Source organism: Typopeltis vanoorti, chromosome 18, assembly GCF_054136105.1.
Source record: "Typopeltis vanoorti isolate ZY-2024b chromosome 18, IOZ_Tvanoo_1.0, whole genome shotgun sequence".
Lineage (NCBI taxonomy): Eukaryota > Metazoa > Arthropoda > Arachnida > Uropygi > Thelyphonidae > Typopeltis > Typopeltis vanoorti.
Window position 1 is genome coordinate 64382586 of NC_143566.1, and position 25368 is coordinate 64407953.

At 36.0% G+C, this 25368-nt stretch overlaps 1 protein-coding gene across 1 annotated transcript in view; it reads left to right on the forward strand.

The window, feature by feature from the left end:
• The window catches only part of Zir (dedicator of cytokinesis), a 667641-nt gene that overhangs the window by 9889 nt on the left and 632384 nt on the right, over window positions 1-25368 (forward strand). The window contains exons 2-4 of the mRNA XM_090407837.1: window positions 15185-15269; window positions 19714-19889; window positions 23491-23562. Of these exons, the coding sequence (XP_090263963.1) occupies window positions 15185-15269; window positions 19714-19889; window positions 23491-23562 (333 nt within the window). The remainder of the gene's footprint in view (window positions 1-15184; window positions 15270-19713; window positions 19890-23490; window positions 23563-25368) is intronic.

A 25368-nucleotide genomic window follows, 5' to 3' on the forward strand; every position in this document is an offset into this window, starting at 1 on the left:
AGTTCAGAGCAAAGTTTGATAGATGCTGTGCAAATGTTGGATAGTTCTTGACATGATGTTTAGAGCTTCCATTGATGACTCTAAGGAATCTTTGGAGTATCCTGTAATAATAATATCTTTTGAAGACACATGCTGCTTTCAGAATATTGAATAATCTTCTTCTGCTTCTCTCTTTCATCATCTATGTGGATGATGATGAGGCCGAATGAACTCTTTCCACTTCTGTCTATGCCGGGAGAGTCCAAACAATTCTGCCCAGTTTGGTGTCGCTTGTTGTGATTTGGTTTTCAGGTTCTCTTTTATTTTGTCTATCCATCTAATTCTGGGCCTTCCTTTGAATGTTTTACCTTCCATTGTTGTATTCAGGGCTTTAGATGGTAGTCTTTCTGTTCCCATTCTGGTCACATGGCCAAACCATCGCAGTCTTCTTTCTTGGATTTTGTCTATTATTGTTATTTCTTGTTTTAGTCTTATCCTTATATCTTCGTTTCTTAGTCGATCCAGCAGAGATACTCCAAGTAATCTTCTTAACCAACCCATTTCAGTAACTAATAATTTTTTCTCTTCAGCCTTTTTGAGATTCCAGCATTCACTTCTGTAGAGGAGTATTGGGAGGACCATTGTTTCATAGATTCTTACTTTTGTTACTTGTTTGATGTCTCTTGACTTCCATATTTTATTAAGTCATCTAAAAGTTTGGGATGCTTGACTGATTTGATTCATCTGTTTACATCTTTTATAATTTCACCATTGTACTCAATAACTTCTCCAAGGTAGGTGAAGTTTTTTACCTGCTCTAGATTCTTACTATCAATTTCAATTTTCAGATTGGTGCTTCTTTTTCCTATTTGCATAATTTTATTATTTTTTTTGAAAGTTTATTTTTCACTTGGTTAGACTATAATAAATTTAGTTTAATCCTTTATCCAAGTGTGAGCAAACAAAGTTTGCACCTGAAAGTATCTTCAGGACTGGGGTAAGGTGGTACAACACCGGGCAACTCATTGCAAAGGTGGAGCAAGCTAACATCACTCCTATCTCAGTATCTCCCATAATGCAAAACACATCTCCTTGCGGATATGTATAATGTTATGCATTAAGAGAAAGGCCACTACCCAGACTAGTTTCGACTTTTATTGAGGTCTCTTCAGTGGGAGCCAGGCCCAAGTGGAGATACCAGGCAGAAGTGTTAGCCAGGTCATCTCTACCTATAGGAGTTGCCAAACGGTGTGCCACCTTTTTATTAAATTACTCTGGATTTAGAGAAAGATGTTGAAAGTTTATTTTTCACTTGGTTAGACTATAATAAATAAACTTTCAACATCTTTCTCTAAATCCATAGTAATTTAATAAAAAAAAGGTGGCGCACCATTTGGCAACTCCTATAGGTAGAGATCACCTTGTTAATGCTTCTGCCTGGTTTCTCCACTTGGGCCTGACTCCCCCTGAAGAGACCTCATTGAAGGTCAAAACTAGTCTGGGTAGTGGCCCTTCCCTTAATGCATAACATTATACATATCTGAAAGAAGATGTGTTTTTGCATTATGGGAGATACTGAGATAGGAGTGATGTTAGCTTGCTCCACCTTTGCAACGAGTTGCCTGGTGTTGTACCACCTTACCCCAGTCCTGAAGATACTTTCAGGTGCAAACTTTGTTTGCTCACACTTGGATAAAGGATTAAACTAAATTTATTGTTGCATAATTTTTGTTTTGTCTATATTTATGTTTAATCCAGATTTTATACACTCCTTTATTTTATCAGAAATTCACTGTAGATTTTCTTCTGTGCTTGCAAGTAATGCAATGTCGTCTATAAATTTTAAATTTGTCACGTTTTTCCCATGTATTTTGATTCTGGAGTCTTCATTGTTTAAGGCCTTATTGGTTGCTTCTTCCAGTGTAAGATTGAACAGGTCTGGTGACAGATTGGATCCCTGTCTTACTCTGCTCTCTTCGTGAAACCAGTTGGTTAAGGGGTCCTCCATTCGTACTGCACTTTCAGATTTCTCATACAGATTCTTTATTATTCTTATGGTTTTGTTGGGAATTCCAAATTTTCCCATAGTTCTCTTCTACAAATTGAATCAAATGCCTGACGAAAGTCTATGAAATTTATGTAGCAACTTTGGTTGTACTCTCTAGTGTCTTTTCTATTAGCTGTCTTAAAGTGAATTGTTGATCAATTGTGCTTCGCCCTAGTCTGAAACCTGCTTGTTCTTCTCCTAGTGCCAGTTCTATATATGGCTTAATTTGTTTTTGAAGTACTTTCATAAAAACCTTGGAATACTGAGGCTAATGCCTCTGTAATTATTGCATTCTGTTTTATCTCCTTTTTTGTATATGGGAGTTATGATTGATTTGGTCCAATCAGTAGGCACTGCTTTGTTTTTGTAGATCTTCAAATAATGTTTTTAATGGTTCCAAAAGCTGTTCCTTTCCTGCTTTTAAGAATTCTGCATGTATTTGATCAATGCCAGGTACTTTCCTTGTTTCCTTTTATTTCTTTGGTAAAGATATTTGCTTCTTCTTCCATTTCAGTGGCTGGAATCATATCCTGGGAACTGTTTTTATTATATAAATCTTTGAAGTGTTCTTCCCATCTGGCCATTCTTTTTGTTTTACTTTCAATTAGTTGTCCCTCTTTGTTTTTGATCATTATAATTTTTGTTGTCCTTGTCTTACTAATGTGGTCTATTTGTTTATGTAATCCATGAAGGTTATTTTCTTTTGCATTTTTCTTCTAACCAGTTATTCTTGTCTCTTTTAACTAGTTTTCTAATTTCTCTGGTTAATCTATTATATTCATTTCTGTTATAGTTGTGTTTTAGTTTCATGCTTTTCCTTTGATCGCTTAACCTTTTTACTTCATTCGAGATCCAATCCTTTTTACTTTCGCTTTCTGTGTAACCTATTGTTTTTTCTGCTGAATTTAATATTATTTCATTTAATTTGCAACAATGTTCTTTGATGTTTATATTCTGTTTTGGTAGTTCCTTCAGGTTTTTATCTAGTTCTAGTTGATATTTTCTTAGAATATTGTTGTCTTGTAGTTTTTTTACATTCAGTCTCCTTTTGACTCCAAAAGTGCTTCCAGATTTTAACTTTATTCTTAGTTTGCTAATACTAGCTTATAGTATGATCCACAATCTGCAGAGAAGGATCTGTAGTTTAGGATACTTGAATTCCATCTTTGGTTTACAATAATATAGTCTATCATATTCTTGGTTTGTCTGTCTGGTGATATCTATGTCCATTTTCTTTGGGGTTTTGGATGTTTAAAGAGAGTGTTGGTTATTGTTAGTCTATTATTTGAGCAGAAGTTTAGCAGTCTTTCGCCATGTTAATTGCTTTCTCCATACCCGAACTTTCTGATTACTCTTTGCCAGGTATCACAGTCTTTGCCTACTTTTGTGTTTAAGTCCCCCATTACAATTAGGTGATCTTGACTTGATGTCTGTTGTACTGCTTTTTGCAAATCTATATAGAACTCCTTAATGTCTTCTTCTTCTGATGATGTCGAAGTTGGTGAGTATACTTCAATAATAGTTAGTGATCCCATTGATGTTTTAAATCTTACTTTAATTATCTTAGGTGAGATAGGATTGTAGGACAATAGAGAGTTTTGAGCTTTTGGTTTTAATATAAGTGCTACTCCTTCTTGGTGTTTGTTGTCCTCCCTGCCTGAAGTTAAGATTTTGTATTGTCCATGGTGGAATTCTCCTTTTCCAGTCCATCTGGTTTTGCAGAGTCCAATAATTTCCCATTGGTAGTTGTCTAATTCATGCAGTAGTATTTCCAGTGCTCCTTCCTGGTGAAGAGTTCTTACATTCCATATTCCTATGCTTGTCTATTAGGTGATGTTTTATTCCAATAGCATATTTTTTGCCTTCACTATCTTGGTTCCCTAATAGTGAGTGCAACCCTTGTTTGACCGGGCAACGGTCGAGCCGGCATGTATCTTTAGGTTGGTTAGAGTTCATTCGGTTTCAATGGTTAAGTTTTCGTCAAGTGTCAACCACCACTCCTTGACTTGAATTCAGCCGCTTTTTTTAGTAGATAGTGGAAACTACAGTTTGAGAGGAAAGAGTCACCCCCTCGCCCTCGAGTTGCTCTAATAGCACTGGGGGGGGGGGGGGGAAGAGTAAGAAGTAAGAGAGAGAGAGTAGAGGGAAAGAAGAGTAGAAGACCAGTCTCCAGATATGATATACCAAGTGTATATTGTACGAAGTAAGAGCAGGTCTAGCTTGGGTATCTCGGGTTTGCCATGCCCATACTCACCAATGTGAGCCCCTATATTGAATAATATATGGAAATTGTTGTTATTATTATTACATTACAGAGATAGTCGTGTAATAATAATAATTATTATTATTATTATTATTACGTGACTATCTCTGTGGTATCTTAAGACCTATCTCAGAAGACCCACCCTATTATTCACACAATGTTTATCATACCTCTCCTTAAACTCATTCATTGTGAGGACACTCACAACTAATCATTTCATTTATTCACTGCTCTTCAAGCAAAAATATAGACTGTGCACCCTTGCTAACCATGCACTTACACAACTTCCAGGGTGACTCCTATTTTTTTTCCTACTTTTGTATCAGTCTTATAAAATAACACATTCAGTAACTTATTGGTCTATCATGTGTAGTCTTTTCTGCCTATCAACTAACTTTGCAACTCACTACCTTTAGTCTTTCTTCACAGGAAGCATTTCTCAAACCTGTTACCATCTTAGTGACTTATTTTCTCTCTACCCACCACTTCCTCATCCCAAGAAATCCAGCTGCCAAATCTATGCACAGGTGTCACAAGATGTAGAGATATATCATAGCCTTATAAAGAGATAACAATAAGCTTCTGAAATATTCTTTACCATTCAAGCAGTAGTATTTTCAATGCTCCTTCCTGGTGAAGAGTTCTTATATTCCATGTTCCTATGCTTGTTATGTTTTTCCTGTCTATTAGGTGATGTTTTATTCCAATAGCATATTTTTCCCCTTCACTATCTTGGTTCCCTAATAGTGGGCATGACCCTTGTTTGACCGGGCAACGGTCAAGCAGGCATGTATCTTTAGCTTGGTTAGAGTTCATTCGGTTTCAGTGGTTAAGTTTTCATCAAGTGTCAACCACCACTCCTTGACCTGAATTCAGCTGCTTTTTTTTAGTAGAATCAAAATAATCATTTGATTTATTTTGCCAACTTTTGCAATATGCCCTAATTCAACTCCCTGTCCCCCACATCCCTAGTCTCATCAATTTTCTGCAATCCAGTACCATACCATCAACATATGAGTAATATACAGTATGTAATCTTTTCATCCTTAACTGTGTAACTTTAGAATTTGCCACATTAAAACTAATAACCATTATCCTCACAGAGGATCCTGTAACCTCTAGAGAGTGCATCCCCTAGGTGGTGGATGGTTCGAATATGTTGAATAAAGACTTGTGGACCAACAGGGCCATGGGGGGGGGGGGGCTATCATCTATCATCTAGATAGCAAGGGAAGCGGCTTTCCCATGGTTCCCTAGCTGGGTCTATCCTCTCCTCCCTCTTCTTTGAGGTTGCCCCCCCCCCCCCTTCTCTTTAAACTTTCCTATATGGCATTCTTTGGCCAACTCTTGTAACTCACAACCTATTAGAGTAATCGAGGGCTATGGGTCATTCTATTTCTATCTCTAATCTATTTCTGTGTCTTATCTTTAAAATTTGCCTCCTACCATTTTAAGGCAAGCTGGAAGGCCTCAAGATGGCAGCCCCATCACCAAGCTAGACTGCAGGTGGCCAGTAACCCTCTCAGTTGAAATTTTAACCCACTAAAATACTCATGAAAATAGTAAATGGACAGACGTTTTTGGTGACGAACTGGCCTAGAATAAGGATTTGAGAAGAAAACTATCAAAAAAAAAGAAGAAATACACCTATTGGAATATAGCTACCTGGAATGTGAGAAGTATCCACCACAAAATCATAAAACTGGACCAAGCATTAGAAGAAAGAAATGTAAAAATAGCAGTAATTACAGAATCTAAAAAAAAAGCAGAGAGGAACAGATGAAACTGAAAATTACATCTATATATACAGTGGAGTGAAAGCAGAAGAGAGAGCTAAATCTGGTGTAATGATCATTATACATAAATCTCTTAGAAACAATATAATCCATTACAACTTTTGGACTGATAGAATAATAGAATAATAGAAATGAGAATTAAAATAGACAGAGGCTATATGACAGTAATCAGAATTTATGCACCTGAAGAAGGAAAAGAGGAGGACTCAGAAAATGTTTACACACAACTGCAGAACATTTTAAATAAGACCAATCCTAAGGATCACATCTTGATAATGAATGACCTTAACGCAACAATTGGTAATAAACCATATAAACCAAACATAGGACCTATAGGAGAACTTAACTGTAATAGGAATGGATATAGATTACAAGATTTTACTATAAGCAATAACCTTAAAATAATGAACACCTTCTTCAAACATAAAGACATCCACAGATACACCTACACCTGGGAAGCAAGAGACACAAGAAGCATTATTGATTACATAATCAACAATATCAAAATGTCAGAAATGATAATAGATACAAGAGTATACAGAGGATCTGAAATAGAATCAGATCATTACCTCTTAATCGAAAAAATAAAATGGGAACCAAGATGGAAAAACAAAAAAAAAAAAAAGTATAAGGAAAATAGGAATTTTGAATCCTTCAAGTTTAGACTTCTAGATGACAATCGTATTAGAGATTTGTACCAAAAAAGAATAAAGAACTGGATGATAAATACAAAAGAAAATCGGAACATAGAAGAAGAAGAATGGTCAAACCTAAAAATCATAATGACAAAAGCTGCAAAAGAAAGTTTAAGAACAAAGAAAAAGAGGCCTTAGGGACTGGGATGATGAAATTAAATGCATTATTGAAGAAAAGAAAAAGCATATAAAAAAAGCCTCCGTATCTCAGTTGGTATAGACGAAGTCCTTTTTTTGATCGGAAAGACCTGGGTTCGATTCCCATTGGTGACATGAGGAACCTTAATCTGGTCTCTTTTGACTAAAGGTGAGTTAGCCGGTCTCTTACCGAGGTAGGGTTTTTTTTTGCCAGCAAAGGTTGGTCGATTGGTAGAGCCTCTGCTACTAATGGCTCACACAAAAAGTTAAGCAAGTTTGAGCACAGTTAATAGTTGGAAGGGATTCAATCGTTCAATGCTGTTGGCACACTCTCCCTCGATGAGTCTTTGGACTCCCTGGAGGTGTCAAATAATAATGATAATAATAATAATATAAAACTGGCTCAGCCTAAAAACAATAGAATCAAAAATTGAATATAGCAGAAAAAAAGCAATAGCAAAAGCAGCATGCAGGAGAATAAACAGAAAAGATGGAACAGTTTTGTAACAAAATTAGAGAGAGACTGTATGCTTAAAAGACCTAACACATATAAAATCCTTAAAATTCTAAGTAGTGAAACTAGAGAAACAGCATATATTAATACCATTAAAATAGAAACATGGCAAAATTACTACCGGGATCTCTGGTATGATGAAAGCATTCAAAACAGAAAACCACCCTTTGTAAACATCTCGAACAACTTCGAAATCATCACTCTAGAAGAATTAACAGAAGCATTAACCCAAAGGAAAACAGGAAAAGCCCAGGTGAAGACAATGTAAACCTGGAACTTATCAAATATGCAGGACTTTAATTCTCATCCAGGCTACTTAACTTTTATAATATGATTTGGAAAGAAGGAAAATGCCCACAAGATTGGACAAAAGGAATAGTTATCCCCATCTGCAAAAAACGACACAAATCTAATTGTAACAATTATCATGGCATCAGCTTACTTACCTGTTATAAAGTATATGCAAAAATCTTAGCATATAAACTTAAACGTATAGTAGATCCAAAATTAATAGAAGAACAAAATGGATTCAGAAAAGGCAGGTCTTGCATAGACTCTGCATTTCCGTTAAAATTACTAATTAAAAAACACAGATAAATGAACATAGAAACACACACAGCTTTTATAGATTACACAAAAGTCACCTAGGTCTGGGTGGGAGGGTAATGAATGGCAATGCTGTAGCCCATGAAGTAAACTGAGGCTCGGGTGTTGCTGTTACCCCTCCAGATGAGCAAATGAGAGGCTCTGCTTGGTGATGGGGTAGCCTGCCACAGGGTAGAGCCAACCGGTTCTGAGAGTTCTTTTGAGTTTTTTGGAATTTGACCTGTACTTGAACATTCATTAAAGGTCGAAACCTGTCTGGGTAGTGGCCCTTCCCTTAATGCATAGCATTATACATGTCTGCAAGGAGATGTGCTTTGCATTATGGGAGATACTTAGACAAGGAGTGATGAGAGCTTGGTCCACCTTTACTACAAGTTGCCTTAGTCCTGAAGATACTTCAAGTGCAGACTTTGTTTGCTTACATTTGGATAAAGGATTAAACTAAATTTATTACAGTCTAACCAAGTGGAAAATAAACTTCCAACATCCTTTATCTTAGTTCCAGAAATCTATAGGGTTCCATATGCCTGCAAGATGTCTTATTATGAACAAACTCGTAGGCATTTTTGAATATCCCCAATATGTTTTAGCTAATATATAAATATTTAAACATTATGCTAATTTGTTAATTCATATTGGTCAATATTATTACTGTATTCTTAGGCGGAAAAGTGGATAAAATTGTCCCACTTCACAAAGATGGGGGGGAGAGCAATAAGACTAAAGCTACAAATTATATGCCAATTTATGCATCTGGAATTGTTAGGGTGTCAGAGATGTTGGTAAATGCTAGGATTGAGAATTTAGTTGATAATAGTAGTATTTTCTATGATGATCAGCATGTGTTTGTTAAAAGACGGTCATGTTTTATCAGTCTGTTTATGTATTACAACAAGGTGATGAATTCATCGGATAAGTGAGATATCTCATATACAGTAGTATACTTGGATTTTTCAAAGGTCTTAGACTGCCACATGACAAGCTGGTAACTACATTGAAACAGATGGCATGAGATAACCAACTAGTGAGCTGACAGCTTATTGGCTGTGAGATAGATGTGAACAGGTTGTGTGTGGAGGAGTGGTATCCTAAAAGATGAAGGTCACTAGTGGAGTTCCACAGGGATCTGTTTTGAGACCATTATTATTTAATGTGTAAGTTAATGACATTGTGACCGACTTACTGGAAATATATAGCTGTTTGCTGATGATGCAAAGTTTGAAAGAACAATTAGAAGTAGAGCATATTATTATTATTATACAGTACCTCCATGATGTCCAGAGATTCGTTGTGGGAGACCAAAACTAACTATTATACTCGTACATGCAAAACCTATCATACCTCTCCTTAAACGCATGCACTGTTAGTGAACTCGTAACTAATTCTGGCAATCCATTCCATTCATTCACCACTCTCCATGTGAAAAATCTGGTCCTCACAGACATACTAACTATACTCTTGCTTTAATCCACTGATAGCACCTAGTTCTCTGACTACTTGTCATATATTGAAAAATTTTTTATGCATTAATTTTATAAATCCCGTTTAATATCGTAAAAGTTTCTATAGTGTGCCATCTTTTCTGTCTACCAACTAAATTTTGTAACCCACAAACCTTCAGCCTATCCTCATGGGATGCATTCCACAGACCTATCACCAGTTTAGTCACACAATCCTGAATCTTGTCTACCACCTACTAGTCCCTAAGGAACCCAGGTGGCCAAATCTGTGCACAGTTGTCAAGATGTGACCAAATCATGACCTTATAAAGAGGAATAATGACTTCCCTTTCTTTATTTGTTAGTACCAATTCTGGTTGCTGAGTGGTTAGCATATCCGCTCTCCAGCCAGAAGGCTGCAGGTTCGAATCCTGCCGTTGGCATGGATGTTGTGATTGTCTGTGAAAGTACTAGTGGTGGTAGTTAGCAGTAGATGATGAAGGTTGCTGGAGTAGTGAGATGAAGAGTTGTGGAGTAGATGCCCTCCCTTGATGAGTCTTTGGACTCCCTGGAGGTGTGATGTAATAATAATAATAATAATATTCATGCAGTACACAGGCCAACATGCCATCCAGTCCCGCTGCTGTGTACACATTCGTATTTTTCATTATGCTGAACACCTCCTCTTCGTTTACCTCAATTTTGATATGCATATCTATCACATCAACAACTACAAAATCTCCGCCTCGATGACACACCTTTGCAAAATGATCACTCGGCAACTGAACAAGTTTTTTTGCCTTTATCACCTTCCTACCATGAGCAATTTTTATAGTCATCCTACCACAGTCATTTTTCCTCTATCCATAACAAAAAAAAATTTAGCTAATTTTCTCTTATGATCTGATTTGGCTTTTCTTACCAAGCTAGTCATCCTTTTTGCTTGTACTTTGTATTGCTCATGAGCATGCTGATCACCTTTTTCTTTATATTCCTTCCACAGTGTTTTTTTTTTTCAGCTCTTCCTTTATATCTCTACCTATTCCTTTGATTCCCACTTAGTTTCTCCTCCTGCCTTGGGTATGCAGTCTGATACTGCTTTTCACAAACAATCTCTGACCACTTCCCATGCACTATTGACAGTCTTTCTTTGTAGCTTCATCTTACTGCTCCAAGATGACTCCGAAATCTGTCATAATTACCAGCTTTATAGTTCAACATAAGCCCTTTCTTGACAGAGAATTCCACGTGTTTGGCTGCTTCCCAGTCGCTCTCCCCAATCGGTCCCATAGTGTCTACCTTGGTTATGGATATATCATCATCATCATCATCAAATTCCTGCCATATACCCTCAAGGGGTGTACAGGATATGATAGTACTACATGAAAAAAATTACATCATTATTAATTTCCTATCTACAATTTTCCTCCAAATCAGTCTGTTACTTGTCAAGACTCCAACATTATCAGATCTTATATTTCTATCATCTAAGGCACTTTGTACCGTATCAATGCACCTATATCTTGGTCTTCCTCTGGGTCGTTTTGCAGCCAACCTAACACTTGTTTTGCTAATCTTTCCTCGTCCATTCTGTTCAAGTGACCATACCACCTGAGATTAGCTTTGCTAACGCATTCCTGGATGCTGACAGTGTCAAGTTCTTTCCTAATATCCTCGTTTTTTAATATGATATTGCCATTGATGCCATCTGTTCACGCCTCTAATCTTTCTCAGGACTCTCATATCTGTGGTCTCTAGTCTTTGGTCAAGTGTTTTACTTCTGACCCAGCTCTCAGATCCATAAGTTAAAACTGGTTTGAACACTGTCTTGTATACAGCTAATTTAGTGTTCCACCTAATTTCTCTCTTATTCCATATGAATTTATTCAATTGACTTCCTACCATACCAGCTTTGCTGATTCTGTTGTCTATTTCTATATTTAATTTACCATCTTCAGTAAAAATTGTGCCTAAATAGCTGAAACGTTTTACTTGTTCCACAGGTTCTCCATTCACAACACAGTTGACATTTTCAATGATTTTGCCTATTTTCATTGTCTTTGTCTTTTTATTGCTGACCTTCATACCATATCTGTTACAACAATTATTCAATTTAGTCAGAGAATCTTGCAGACTTGTAGCGGATTTATTGAGAAGTATAACACATCCGCATAAAACAAAGAGCTGACATTAACATCTCCAATTTTGATATCATGTTTAATACCACTTTCCTTCATAATGTGATCCATATAGATAATGAATAACAGAGGGGATAATGTACATCCTTGTCTCACACCAGATTTAATATTAAACCATCTTCCTGTACTTCCTTCAATTCTAACTGCTGACTTACAACTCAAATAAAGACTAAGTATTACTTGATATAATGCCCCATTGACATATAACTGTAGCGTATTGAATAGCTTCTCTCTTGGCATCTTGTTATATGCCTTTTCCAAATCGACAAAACTTAAATAGAGATCTTTGTTATATTCCCATGTTTTCTCAACTATTTGTCGTAAAGTGAAGATCTGATCCTGACAGCTTCTATTTGGCCTGAATCCAGCTTGTTCTTCACCAAGCTTTTCTTCCACAATTCTTCTCAACCGTTTCTCAAGTATACTTGCATAGATCTTACCAGGAACACTCAGTAGGGAAATACCTCTGTAATTCTCACATTCAGTTTTATTTCCCTTTTTATATATGGGTACTATGAGAGCTCTACTCCAATCATCGGGAATTCGTCCCTCTCTCCAGGCTTTCTGAACTATGCAGTGCAGCCACTGTAAGACTCTTATACCACCATGCTTCAGCATTTCTGGTTGAATATCATCTACTCCTGCTGCCTCTCCACATTTCAAGCTTTTGATGGCTTTTTCTACTTCATGTGATGTCTCATCACATGAATGTGATGAAATATATCATGTGATGCTATAGATGGATATATCATGTGATGCTATATCATTTCCAGATCCATTGCTCTCAAACCCCTGCTCTCCTTTATAGCATCTTGCTTCATGTGATTATCCCTTAGCAAATGTTATAAATTTCACTTCCATCTTGTCATGCCCTCTTTCCTCTGTCCAATCTATGTCCCCATAGTTAGTCCTCCATAATAATTGCTCTGCCTACATTCATTGTGCTAATCTGCTAATACATTGGACGTTGTGGCCTTGCAGGAAGATCTCAATAGACAATGTAAGTATCATAAGTATCAAATGAGTGGAGCAGTCAGTTTAATGTTACAAAGTGCAAATTCTTGAAATTTGTTAGTTGGGATGCAGAGTATTCAACTAATGGAGAAATTTTGAGTGCAATGGAAGAGATGAGACATCTTGCAGTGATGGTGAACATAGAGATGAAATTCAGGGTCCACGTTGATATAAATATAAGGACATCACAACAGATTATGACAATAATGAGGAGGACATTGACAAACAGAAACAAAGAGGTTATGGTTGTTAGTGTCTCTGTATCATTGTCATAATCTGTTGTGATGTTCTTCTATTTATATCGGTGTGGTATGATATGTGGACAGATTGAGGGAATGCAATTTGCAGAGCCTTGTGAATAGTTCGTGAGGGTACTACCAGGGGTATTTTTCCCTGGTTAGAACAAGAGGCCATCCCTGGAAGCTGTATGAGAAGAGTAAGTAAGGGAGTGAGAAACAGGTTCTCGGCATGGAGAGTGAAATACAATTGCCTGAATGTGTGGTGAGTGCAGAATCTGTGAATGAGTTTAAAGCATTGTTAGATGATCTTTTAACAGAAGATGGGACCCTCCCGTAATGCATCTTTTGACTCCATGGAGGTGTTATGTTAATAATAATATTATTATGCCAATCTAAAGAAAAACTTAGGTGTTGATGGTTATTCTTGACTTAGTTTTAATGGTATTAATAAACCAAACAATTTTATTAAAAGGTGTTTTATTAACTGCTTATATTTCGCTGATTTTGAAATCAGCATCATCAGAGCACAACACAGCTTATATACGTGACAGAGTAAGTGAAACAATACAATTGTAATGGACAAAAGATCTAAAGTCCTATTTTGGTGCCCTCTAATGTAAAAAAAAACAAAAAAAAAACATTACAGCTATGTGGGAGTTGCTCTGAAGATAATAGTCTAACAAATAAGTGTACCTCTGACAACATAGGGATCAGAGGTATGATCAGAGTACCCCTACTTGAAAGGTACATAAAAAAAAATAGCCACAGCACTGATGAAACATGGCCTTCGCACCACATTCAAACCTAATGTTAAACTTGCAACTTTGATCTGCTCGCCTAAGGATAAACTTCACCCTCTAGCACGCCCTGAGTGTATGAAGTTTCCTGTGACTGTGACTTGGCCTACTATGGGCAAACAGGAAGATCAGTTAACATCCGCATGGAAGAACATAAAAAATACATTCGCGTATACAAGCTGTATTATGCCAGTTATATCATTACAACAAATAATGTAAGCACAGTAATAAGTTTTAATAAGTAAATATTTCATCCTAATTATCATAGGACATCGTCAGTACAGTTAATTCAAACAATACTAGGAATAACATACAGTTAGGGTGCATGATTACAATGGAATCCCAATATGCGTGCAGTAGCGTGTTATAGAATTAAATTAAAATATATCTGGAGAAAAAAATAGATTACATTAAAATAAGATAACATATATAAAATAATTTTACACAATTTTGTATTACAATTTTCCATACTTTAGGGATAGCAAGAACGTCATTACGGTTCAGATTTGGTCTGTGACATAGGGCTTCAGCACTTTCTTTATATAAACGTTCATGTTTATATACAAATCTATGTAGAAGTGTGGTTTTTTCCCAGTGGATCCTATGGTTTGGGTTTTCAATTCAGTGTTGGGCAAGACCAGATTTCTGCGGTTTGATAAGACGGATACAAGTTACTTGTTGAAACTGCTTCCTTAGATGAAGAAACAATAAAAAAACTCAGGACGTACCATGCTAGGCCTCCTAGAATATGGGTTTTCAACTCCGTGTTGTGCGAGGCCAGATTTCTGCAGTTTGATAAGATGGACACGGTCTTAATGTTTCCGAAATGCGTTTATTAACTGATCTACCTGTCTGTCCATAGTAAGACAATTTACAGGAACATGGAACCTCGTACACCATGTAGCATCAGAGGTGAGAGTTTGTCTTTAGGAGAACGTAACAAGTTATAGATCTGGTCGATTGGTTTGTAAGTATCAGTAAATTTGTATTTCTTCATTAAAAGACCAAACTTCTACATAGGGAATAGATCTTTATATAAACATGAACATTTATATAAAGAAAGTGCTGAAGCTCTACGTCACAGACCAAATCTGAACTGTAGTGACGTTCTTGCTATCCCTAAAGTATGGGAAATTGTCATACAAAATTGTGTAAAATTATTTTATATATGCTATCTTATTTTAATGTAATCTATTTTTTTCTCCAGATATATTTTAATTTAATTCTATAACACGCTACTGCACGCATATTGGGATTCCATTGTAATCATGCACCCTAACTGTATGTTATTCCTAGTATTGTTTGAATTAACTGTACTGATGATGTCCTATGATACTTAGGATGAAATATTTACTTATTTAAACTTATTACTGTGGTTATGTGTGTTTGTTTAGTCATGAATACTCCACAGTTTCATTGTACAATAAAGTTATATCATTATCAATATACTATTTTTCAGACATTCAAATGCAGATGTTAGAAGACAAATTGCTGCTTGTTCAAGTGGAAAAGATGCTACAAGAGTTAATGTTTTATCCAATCATGTAAGTTTTTTTTTTATATTATAAGCATTTTTTTCCTTTTTTGATTTTACAAGTATTCTTGTGCTTTGATCTGCATAATATATATGAGGGTGGTCTGAAAAGTTCTCAGCCTCGATCATAGATGGCAACACTATCAGCAAAAATTTATTTTATTTATTTATTATTTTTTTTTAAGTTGGTACATCTGTCATAAATATCTGTGTGAAATTACAAGTCATTCTATCAAGTAATTTGGTTTATACAGTTGTCTGAAGCAAAAGTGTTGTCTGTATCCCTTGAAATGGATAAAATTGAGTATCGTGCAGTTATAAAATTCTTTGTAAAAGATGGTTTAATGGCAAAAGAAATTCATCTGAAGTTCATAAATGTTTATGGACACTCTTCTCCTTCATTTTTGACAATTAAGAAATGGGCTGCCAAGTTTAAATGTGGCCATACCAGCCTTGAAGATGATGTACTGTACTGGTGGAGCTGTACTTCAGGAAGTGGATGAGATTCAAGATCTTGGAGTGATGGCAGACAGTGGACTGAAGTTTCAATGCCACATTGCAAATGTTGCAAAGACTTCACATTATGTTGCTGCTATGATAAAAAAAAAAAAAAAAAAAAAAAAAAAAGGTACATTGACATGTTGGGATAAGGAAGTGGTTGTATCTCCACATAAGGGATTGGTCAGACCACATATGGACTATTGTGTTCAGATTTGGTCACCTAGTTTTCATTATGATGTGGAAACACTAGAAAGGGTCCAAAGATGAATTAAAAATGATATCAGGACTCTGGAGTGTTAGTTATGAAGAGCATTTGAGAGAATGTAGATAAGCGGTTGGTGGATAGGAGGAAAATAGGAGATATGTTAGAGAAAGGATCTGCAAGCTAGTTAAGGAATTCTATCAGATTAATACAGAAGGAATAATAAAAGAGAGTCGACATTAAGATGGGAAGAATGAGAGGCTATTCCTGGAAGTTGTATAAAGATGTGGTGAAGAAGGATGTGAGGAGTAGATTTTTTAATGTTGCTGGTTGAGTGGGCCTCTCAAGATGAGTCTGTTGACTCCAAGGAGGTTACCAAAATAATAATAATATTTATTTTTGGATACTCTAAACAATGTTAAGAAAAATTGTGGAAGAGAAACTTGGGAAGAATAATCTGGGCTCAGGCCAAGCTGCTTGAAACACTACAGTTCTATGTTGTAAATGGAATGCTATACAATTTCTGTGTGCTTCTTCACCACTCTCACCATTAAAAATGTACTCCAACTGTCCAGTTCTCCACACTTTTATGCTGCTTACAGCTTTGTCCTCTCTCCTTCTCACCTTCCACTCAATGTATAATCCTATCTGTATTAATCTTGTAACATTCTCTCACTTTTTTTAAATGCTATGTCATATCCCCTTTACTGTCTATCTACTAAACTCTTTAATTTGCATTCCTTTATCCTCTCCCTATAACCATCATCCCAGAATGACATTAGTTACTAATCTGTGGAATGTTGGAACAATGGATAATGGAACTAGTGATCAAATTTGAGTACAATAATCCATATGTGGTCTGACCATTGCTTTATGCATTGGTACAACCACCTTCTTATCCCTATTTATTAGCAATACACGATGTCTTTGCAACACTTGCAATATTTTCACAACTTCTGGTCATTTTCAACTACTACTGGCCTGGTTGGCTGAGTGGTTAGCGTATCCACTCTCCAGCCAAAAGGCTGCGGGTTCGAATCCTGCTTAGGCATGGATGTTTGTGATTATCTGCGAAAATGGTGGTGGTGGTCAGCAGTAGATGGCGCTAGTGTAGATGATGAAGGTAGTTGCGGTTAATGGAATGGTGGAGACGGAGAGTTGTAGAGCAGGTGTCCCCTCCCTCGATGAGTCTTTGGACTCCCTGGAGGTATTATGTAATAATAATAGTAATAACTATTATTTCCAGAACTCACTCACTTCCTGAAGGCAGGGTCCCGAGGTTATAAAAATTTATGAAGCTGTTTTTACTGCTTTGGTTTTACAAATACTGTACACAATCCTATACCTCTGCACTCTGAACTGCATCTGTGTGCTTCTGCTGGAGATGTTTTCTTTACCTGGGCCCAGCATTGAAAATGAGACAAGCTATTTCCTTGTAGCAATGGATGCTGGGATCTTTGGATTCAATTTTGGCAGAGGGCTAACTTTTCCTTCAAATATTCATAAATGGAGCAGGAGAGCATAAAGTGTCCTTCGCACCACTCTGCAGAGTGGAGTGCTGATCGATGTTCCTTGCTAAGGGCTTGATTGTGGATGTGGAGTCTGTACTGCTCCAAGCAGGAGTGCCCTATAATGGTTGGATCTTATCCATCAGTGACTACTGATGCATTTCACACATCACCCATTCAGGTTCTTTCTGTTGGAGCTGAATAACCTGCTTTGTTGCTTGGCTGTACCTTGGAAATATGATTGTTTCCTGTGCATCTCATGTGGTTTAGATTAGTGTAGTGATTAGTATGATGTAGATTAGTGTTTTTTCTCCTCACTGGGAGGTTTAATGTTGTATGCATTGGATTGCTATTTGTGTGGTTGGTGTGCATGTGAAGGGGATTGTGCAGGCTGTTTAGAGTGAGTGCTGACTATGTTGACTGCACTGAACATCCTTCCATGCAGGTTTGTGCTCCATTATGCAGCCTCTTGCTTCCCCAGTTGGGGATGGTTGCATTCTGTCAGTGATTTGTCTGCAGCTATTTGATGGCCATTGGGGAGAGCACTGTGATATCTTGCCCATCTGTGCACAGTTTAGGATCTGAAGCCTCTTTAGGTTGTGCTACTGTTTTTCATGACCATCCTGTCTCCAGTCAGATTCAACTTGAATGCAGTGACTGTGATATTGAGCTGCATGCCATTCAGCTTTCCATTGTACACACAGGGTATGGCTGCCAAAGATGTGATTTGTGCAGTTCCTTGATTCTCAGGCTATCTTCTCGGTTATCTTGTCTATGTGAACAAAAAAAGGAGTTGTGTTTGTTTGGCTACACAAACCTCTAGCATACTCTTGTCTATTAATTAAAGATACCAAGAAATTATATTCTTGGTTTAATCCTTTATCCAAGTGTAAGCAAACAAGTTTATGCCTGAACTATTTTCAGGAGTGGGCCAACTCGTATAAAGAAGCTAATTACTTCACATCACTTGCCTTAGTATCCCATAATGCAAAGCACATCTCCTTATGGACATGTATAATGCTATGCATTATGGGAAGGGTCACTACTAAGACCGGTTTCAGCCTTTATTTTAGGTCTCATCAGTGGGAGCCAAACCCAGAGATGATACTAAGGTTGAAGTAATGCAGAAGTCATATTTTCGTATTTCAACTTTTGCATTACTTCAACCTTAGTATCACCTCTGGGTCTGGCTCCCACTGATGAGACCTCAGTAAAGGTTGAAACCAGTCTGGGTAGTGACCCCTTCCCATAATGCATAGCATTATACATGTTTGCAAAGAGATGTGCTTTGCATTATGGGATACTAAGGTAAGTGATGGGAAGTCATTAGCTTCTTTGTATGAGTTGCCCCAGTCCTGAAAATAGTTCAGGTGCAAAATTGTTTACTTACACTTGGATAAAGGATTATGCCAAGAATATAATTTCTTGATATCTTTAATTTATAGTATAACCAAGTGGAAAAACTTACAACCATATACTTGTCTGTTAGGACTAATAACCCACCTGTGTGTGAGCATTGGGGCACTTAGCTTACCATATGCCATATTGTAGTCGAGTGCCAGTACTTCACTTGAAGGAGGAATACAATTTTTACTAATCTGGCTGAGGCATATACACTCAGGCAGATCTTATGAGAATTTGAAAAATTGTAGAAGTTTTTAACTTTTTACAAAGAATTAATTTATGCAAACAAATTTGATCATAAAAGCAATTTATATATAGATACTGCAATGCTCAAATTTTGTAAAATTTGTTTTCTTATATATAGTATATCATTTTCTTAAGTAGCTATTTATTTTTTACTACCATTTGTATTGCTGTAACTTTTTGTAATATTGCATTATGACCTTTGCTGTTCTTGTGCCTGCAAACAATGAACCAACTAGCCAATCAAAGAATGACTAAAGTCAAAATATATGTCTAATAGAGACCAAACAGCTGCTGTTTTGATTATAATGCCAGTCAGTAAATGTCACTCTACCCTTTGAATAATTTATAATTAAATGGAAAATAAATGCACTTTTCAAGTATACAATCAGTCATTATCTTTCTATAACCTTCTTATACACAACTGCTTCAAATTGCATAAATAATTAACTAGAAACATTATTTGAAAGAGCAGCTTTTGAAACATGACTACTTCTTAAGTTCCCTGCTGATATATTAATTATACATTTTCCTTTTGTTATTTTTATATTTCTCCTTCTTCTCAGTTAAATACATAACTTTATTACTTCTTATAGGTACCATTATGTGATGTAGTTGACCCTTTGGATTTTGAAGAATTTTTAAATTTACATCAAGATCTGATAGGACATGATTCTATTAATCATTTGTTGGAATTTCCAGAAGATGATATTGAAGTTGGAATTATTCCTCGGAAATGCCGTACCCTTGAGCCAATTATTCCCGAAGATGAGTAGGTATTCTAGGAAATTAGTGAATAAAAACAAAATTCTGAAAAATATTTCAGTGTTCTTCCCCCCCTCTCTTTCTTTTTTTTTCTCTCTCTCCTTTGTGTATTTTGTAGGTTATATATATTTTACAATGTATAACAACACAAGAGGAATAAAATAAATAATTTTTGCTTATATTTGGCTGGATTTCCCAATCATCAAATATTTCATCATCAAATCATTACAACTGTTTTAAGCATTATTCCTGAAAGGGAACTAATATCTTATCATAGGTCCTCTAGATATTGTATAAAACAAAATTAATTCAGAAAAGGCAGGCTGAGTATGATCTTTGAATGATTGAATTCCAGATCTTTGACATATTAATGCAGCACACTTACTGAGGTTAGAAGATTGTTTCATAGTTGATGCTGATTCTAAAAATAGAATTCAGATCTGTGGCAACTTCTGTGCAGCACAGTTGTCTTTCATTTAATCCTGTGTGAAGGGATATTCAGTCATGGTCTTCCAGAACCTTGCCATATCAATGATTGCAATGTACTTCTTATATTCTTCACCATCTTCCATCCCAACAATATAGCATCCTCAAAATGCTGACACACACACAGTGTTTGCTCAAATGACACAGCTCTTGTTTTGGAACTTGGTATCTTCATAACACTTTTTAGCCAATGACCACTTATCCTATAAAAGGCAAAATAATGCATTACTCCTACACCTGACACCCCATTCTCTATATCTGGGGTGCATCTGAAAAGATAACTAAAGTTCTTCGTAAATATAATCTCCATGCTTCTTTCAAGCCACACACTTATCTAGTACCTTCATCCATTTTTCAATGGATTACCCTCATTCTGTTGCATATTATGATATTGTACCATGTGCCTGCAGCTTAGCCTACTTTGGACTGGCTAGCAGATCTGTCTTGAAGGACCATAAGAATGACATTCACAATCATCTGTTTGGCGAGATAGAACTAGCAGACCATGCCCTGGATACCCTTTTAGCACAGAATTAAATAGAAGTCATCTCTGATGCACAGAAATTGCTTGAGGTCTGAGAGGCCATTTTTAGAATCAGCATTAGCTACAAAACATTCTCCTAACTTTAATAATATGGCCAGATTAATTTGCAAGATCTGAGAAACAGTCCTTCTAAGAAAACATTTTGCTTGACTTCTCTGAATTAACTTCATTTTATTCTCTCCCTAGAGGGCACCAATAAACATTAGTTTCTTTTCAGTTACAATTTGAATTGTTTCTGTAACAACCTAGTTGGGTTTATTTTATAACTATTATAACTTAATTTATGCTCTAATTGGAAATCCAGTGATGTTCTAACAATGAAGTATTTATTGTTAAAACTTAATAGAGATGCGTATTAATTATAATATAATTTTTAAATAATGGCTTCACATATGTAAAAGAAAACTGAATATAATATATTGCTCCTATATATTTCCCTTAATATGTCATGAGTTTCTTTCATGGAGAAGGTAGAACTGGTAACAACATTTAAATTTTGAATAGAGTCATACGGCATGCATATAATATCATTCTACTTTTGAGAGAAACTTGTGAGATGAAATTAAAAATTATCAACTCGTTAGTATATTAAATATACTTATTATATAAAAAGTATATTAAATATACTTTTCTTGTGCTAGCGTGTATAATATCATGTCTCAGTTGCAGCTGTACAGTAGGTGGAAACATTATTTGAGTTCAGAGATATGTGAATAGATGTATAATTAATTAAAAAAATTATAAACTATTAACAGCAATCACTTCTAAAAAAAACTAAGAAATGCATCAAATGCTTTTCTTAGTTTTTAGAAATAAGTACAATCTGTTCAATTAAGATTAGGACAGTGGCGTAGGAATTCACATGATTAAAAAAAAAATAGATGATCAAATTTGAACCTGCTGTAGTTTAGCATCTTGGTGTGGTTCCTGTGAACTCTGTCTAGTGTCGATGGCCTGAGAAGCAAGGCCTTAACATTCGAATTCCAAAAATCTTATATAATCTTGATGTTCTTCAATTCTAATAGTAGCTGAAAGGCCAGTCTGAATAGCAAAGATGACAAGAACAGGGTATTTGATGAGCAATAGGCAAAGATATAGGTGATAATGTACACCCTCTGTCCAAAAAGAAACCGAACTTTTGATAGAAAATAAAACACAGGCCAATTATAATTATTGAAATCATTTATTTCAATCAATATACTCTCCCTCAGCTTTGATACATCGTTTGGCATGGTCAATTAATTCCTTAAATGAATTTTTTATATCAGTTTTTGGGATACTGTTGAGGGTCATGGTTACTGCCGCTTGAACGTTTTCAATAGTGTTTTTTCCTTTTCTTTCATTGGCAAATGAAGTCGGGGGAAGAGAAAGAAGTCACAGGGTTTTAAATTAGGTGAATGCGGTGAGTGATCCAACACACAAACTTGGTTTTTGCTCAAAAACTCTCACAATGTTTGAACGATGAGATGGTATGTTATCATGCAAAAGTGACCAGCTGCCTGCATCACGATATTCATGGCGTATGCGACGAATTCTCACTATCAATTGCTTCAAAACTTTGAGATAAAACTCACCATTGACCGTTTGGTCAGGCAGAACAAATTCTTTGTGGATAATGCCCTTGGAATCATAGAAACAAATCAGCATTGTCTTTACTTTTGACTTCTCCAAGTGACTTTTTTTTCGGATGCCCCTCTTCTGGTGGTCTCCACTCAGTACTCTGGCACTTTGTTTCAGGCTCATACTCAAAACACTATGTTTCGTCACCAGTAACGATAGTTTCAAGAAAGTTTGAGTCCTTAGGTTTTAATGAGGTTCTTGCAGTATTCAATTCGATACATTTTTTGGTCATCGGTCAGCTTGTGGAGAACAAATCGCGAATTTAATTTACGAAGGCCCAAACTCTTGGTCAAAATGTTGTGCACAGTTGGTTTTGGAATCCCCAATTCATCTTCAATCAATCTCATGACCGATTTCGGGTTTTCTTTGATGAAATTACGCACTTTTTGGATGTTAACTTTGTTCAGTCCAGTTTTTGTATGGCCCAGCTTTTCGTTGTCCTCAAGCATCTCACGACCACTTTGAAATCCCTTAAACCACTCATAAACTTGAGTACAGGATAAACATTCATTGCCGTATGCTTTTTGAAGCATTTGATGCATTTTGGTAAAACTTTTACCAAGTTTAACACAAAAGTTAATCGCAGCTCTCTGTCTGAAACTCATTTTCCGACCTTTCGTCAAAACAGACTGTCACTCTTGGCACCATAACTCTGCTTCTAATGAAACAAATGTCATAAACAGTTGACACAACACTAATGAAGGTTGCCGCTTTCAACAAAAAAAAGATACAATAGGTGGCGCCACTGGTTTCTTCTATTTTCGAAAAGGTCGGTTTCTTTTAGGACAGAGGGTGTATCTTTGATTGGTGGTAAGAAAGATGACAACTGCTAGCTTGTTTGAAGGTGATATATTTATTTTTAAAGTATTTATTTATTCTGCTCTTCTGGTGTTATTTGCATAAAGTACTGTTATGAATCACTTACACCCAAGCCTTTCATTATATTTATATTTTGCAGGTGTGAACTTGATCCATATGTAAGGGATTGTGTGCATTGTTATACTTCGGATTGGGTAGTAGTCAACAGAAGGTATTTATTATTATTTATATTGTTTATTTGTATTTATTTATTTAATAAATTAAATTTATTAAATATATAAATCAATAAAAAGTAAAAAAAAGTTAAAGGTTTTGTTGAACTCTTACTAGTAGGTTAATTTCATAATGTAGTTTTATAATTTTGCTTTTTTAATTTTGAATTTGAATTTAATTTATAATTCACACATTGAAAATGAAGTGCTACCACGAAGATCAAAACTCAAGCACTGCGTATAGAATATGCTGTTGACTGCATGGGCTAACACTGCATGTTAGCCCATGCAGTCAACAGCAAACCTTAGAGAATCTTTTGGATCTACTTTCTAGCATATACAGTCTCAGTTCTGGCCAAAGTAATATTTATATCCACTCCAGTCTGTATTTCCACCTACTTTTCCTGACAGAAATCCAAATTGCAGCTTTTCACTACTTATCACAACTTTCCAAGTTACATGGTCTTCAATTCATTTTGACTTAAAGGTAGCATTTATGCATGTGAGCATTCCAATATACCATGCCAAAGAGTATCCAACTTAGAATTTGAAACTAATTTGAATTACTTTGTCTGAGAATCTCTCCACCACCATTCTATCAAATTCATTTGCCATCTCTATTGTTCTCCTAATGCCACCAACCATTCCAAACTTTTTGATTTCCTTTCTGTGAATGGTGATTTTCTTTAATCTGATTTTCCTAACAACCCTATCTGCCAGATCAACTGCATTGATCTGGCAGATAGAGTTGCCGAGACATTTGCTATCTCCAGTGACCTTACACCAGTCATTGCATGCCTACTCGAATACCAGGTTGTTATTTATTTATTTTTTCAATTGTCATTCTCTGTAAAGAGATTGCTTTATACCAAGTGTTAAGTAATTACACGAGAGTTTATTCGAATTGGGGTAATGACTTTTAACTCTATTTCTTTTAGAATCTGGAAAAATTATTGACTTGAGTACCAAATAAAACATATATACATTTAATGAAACTAAAACGTTATATACATTTGAAATAAAATATACCATAAGTGGCCCTCATCCAATGTGTCATCTTCCTTTGCTGCTTTTAACAAAGCATGGAATAGCTGCAAGAAATTGATAGTTTTCTTGCAGCTATTTCGTGCAAGAAAGGGTTCCGTTGCAGCTATTCTGGCAAGAAACCAGAAGGCAAAAGTGTTGCCTTCTGATTTCTTACCAGAACCATCTGTCATGATTTCTGCACAACACAACTTTTACCACTGTTATTCTTGGATGGTTCTCTTACATCATCACCCATAGAAAAAGCCAACCTTCTGATGTCTTACATTTCCCCTTAATTCATGTATGGTTGACCTTGTCAAAGGTTCCCCTGCCCCCAATCATTTCTAACACTCACCATGCAATGCCTGCTTTTACCTTTCATTAGAAAGAAATCAGAATAATTTTATCCAAATTAGACAGAAAAAAAGGCTCCTGTTTTGATAGCATTTCTCCAATCATCCTAAAGGTATGTGTACTCCAAAGTCAACTCCCATTCCATGTTGCTTTTTTACACTTTCATATTTCACTGTATCTATCCTGTAGCATGGAAATTAGCCTACATGCAACCTGTTTCTAAGAAGGGTGAAAAATCCTCATAGTCAAACTATAGCCCAATTTCCTTCACCTCAGTTCTCTCTAAAATAATTGAAAGGGCCTTCAGCATTCAACTTTTCATTACCTTGAAAGCATGTCACTAGTCTCTAGACAGATACCATGGAAAAATTTGGTGAATCTTAGATGGTTGTTTTTGATATCTCCAAGCTTTTGGCACGGTTTTA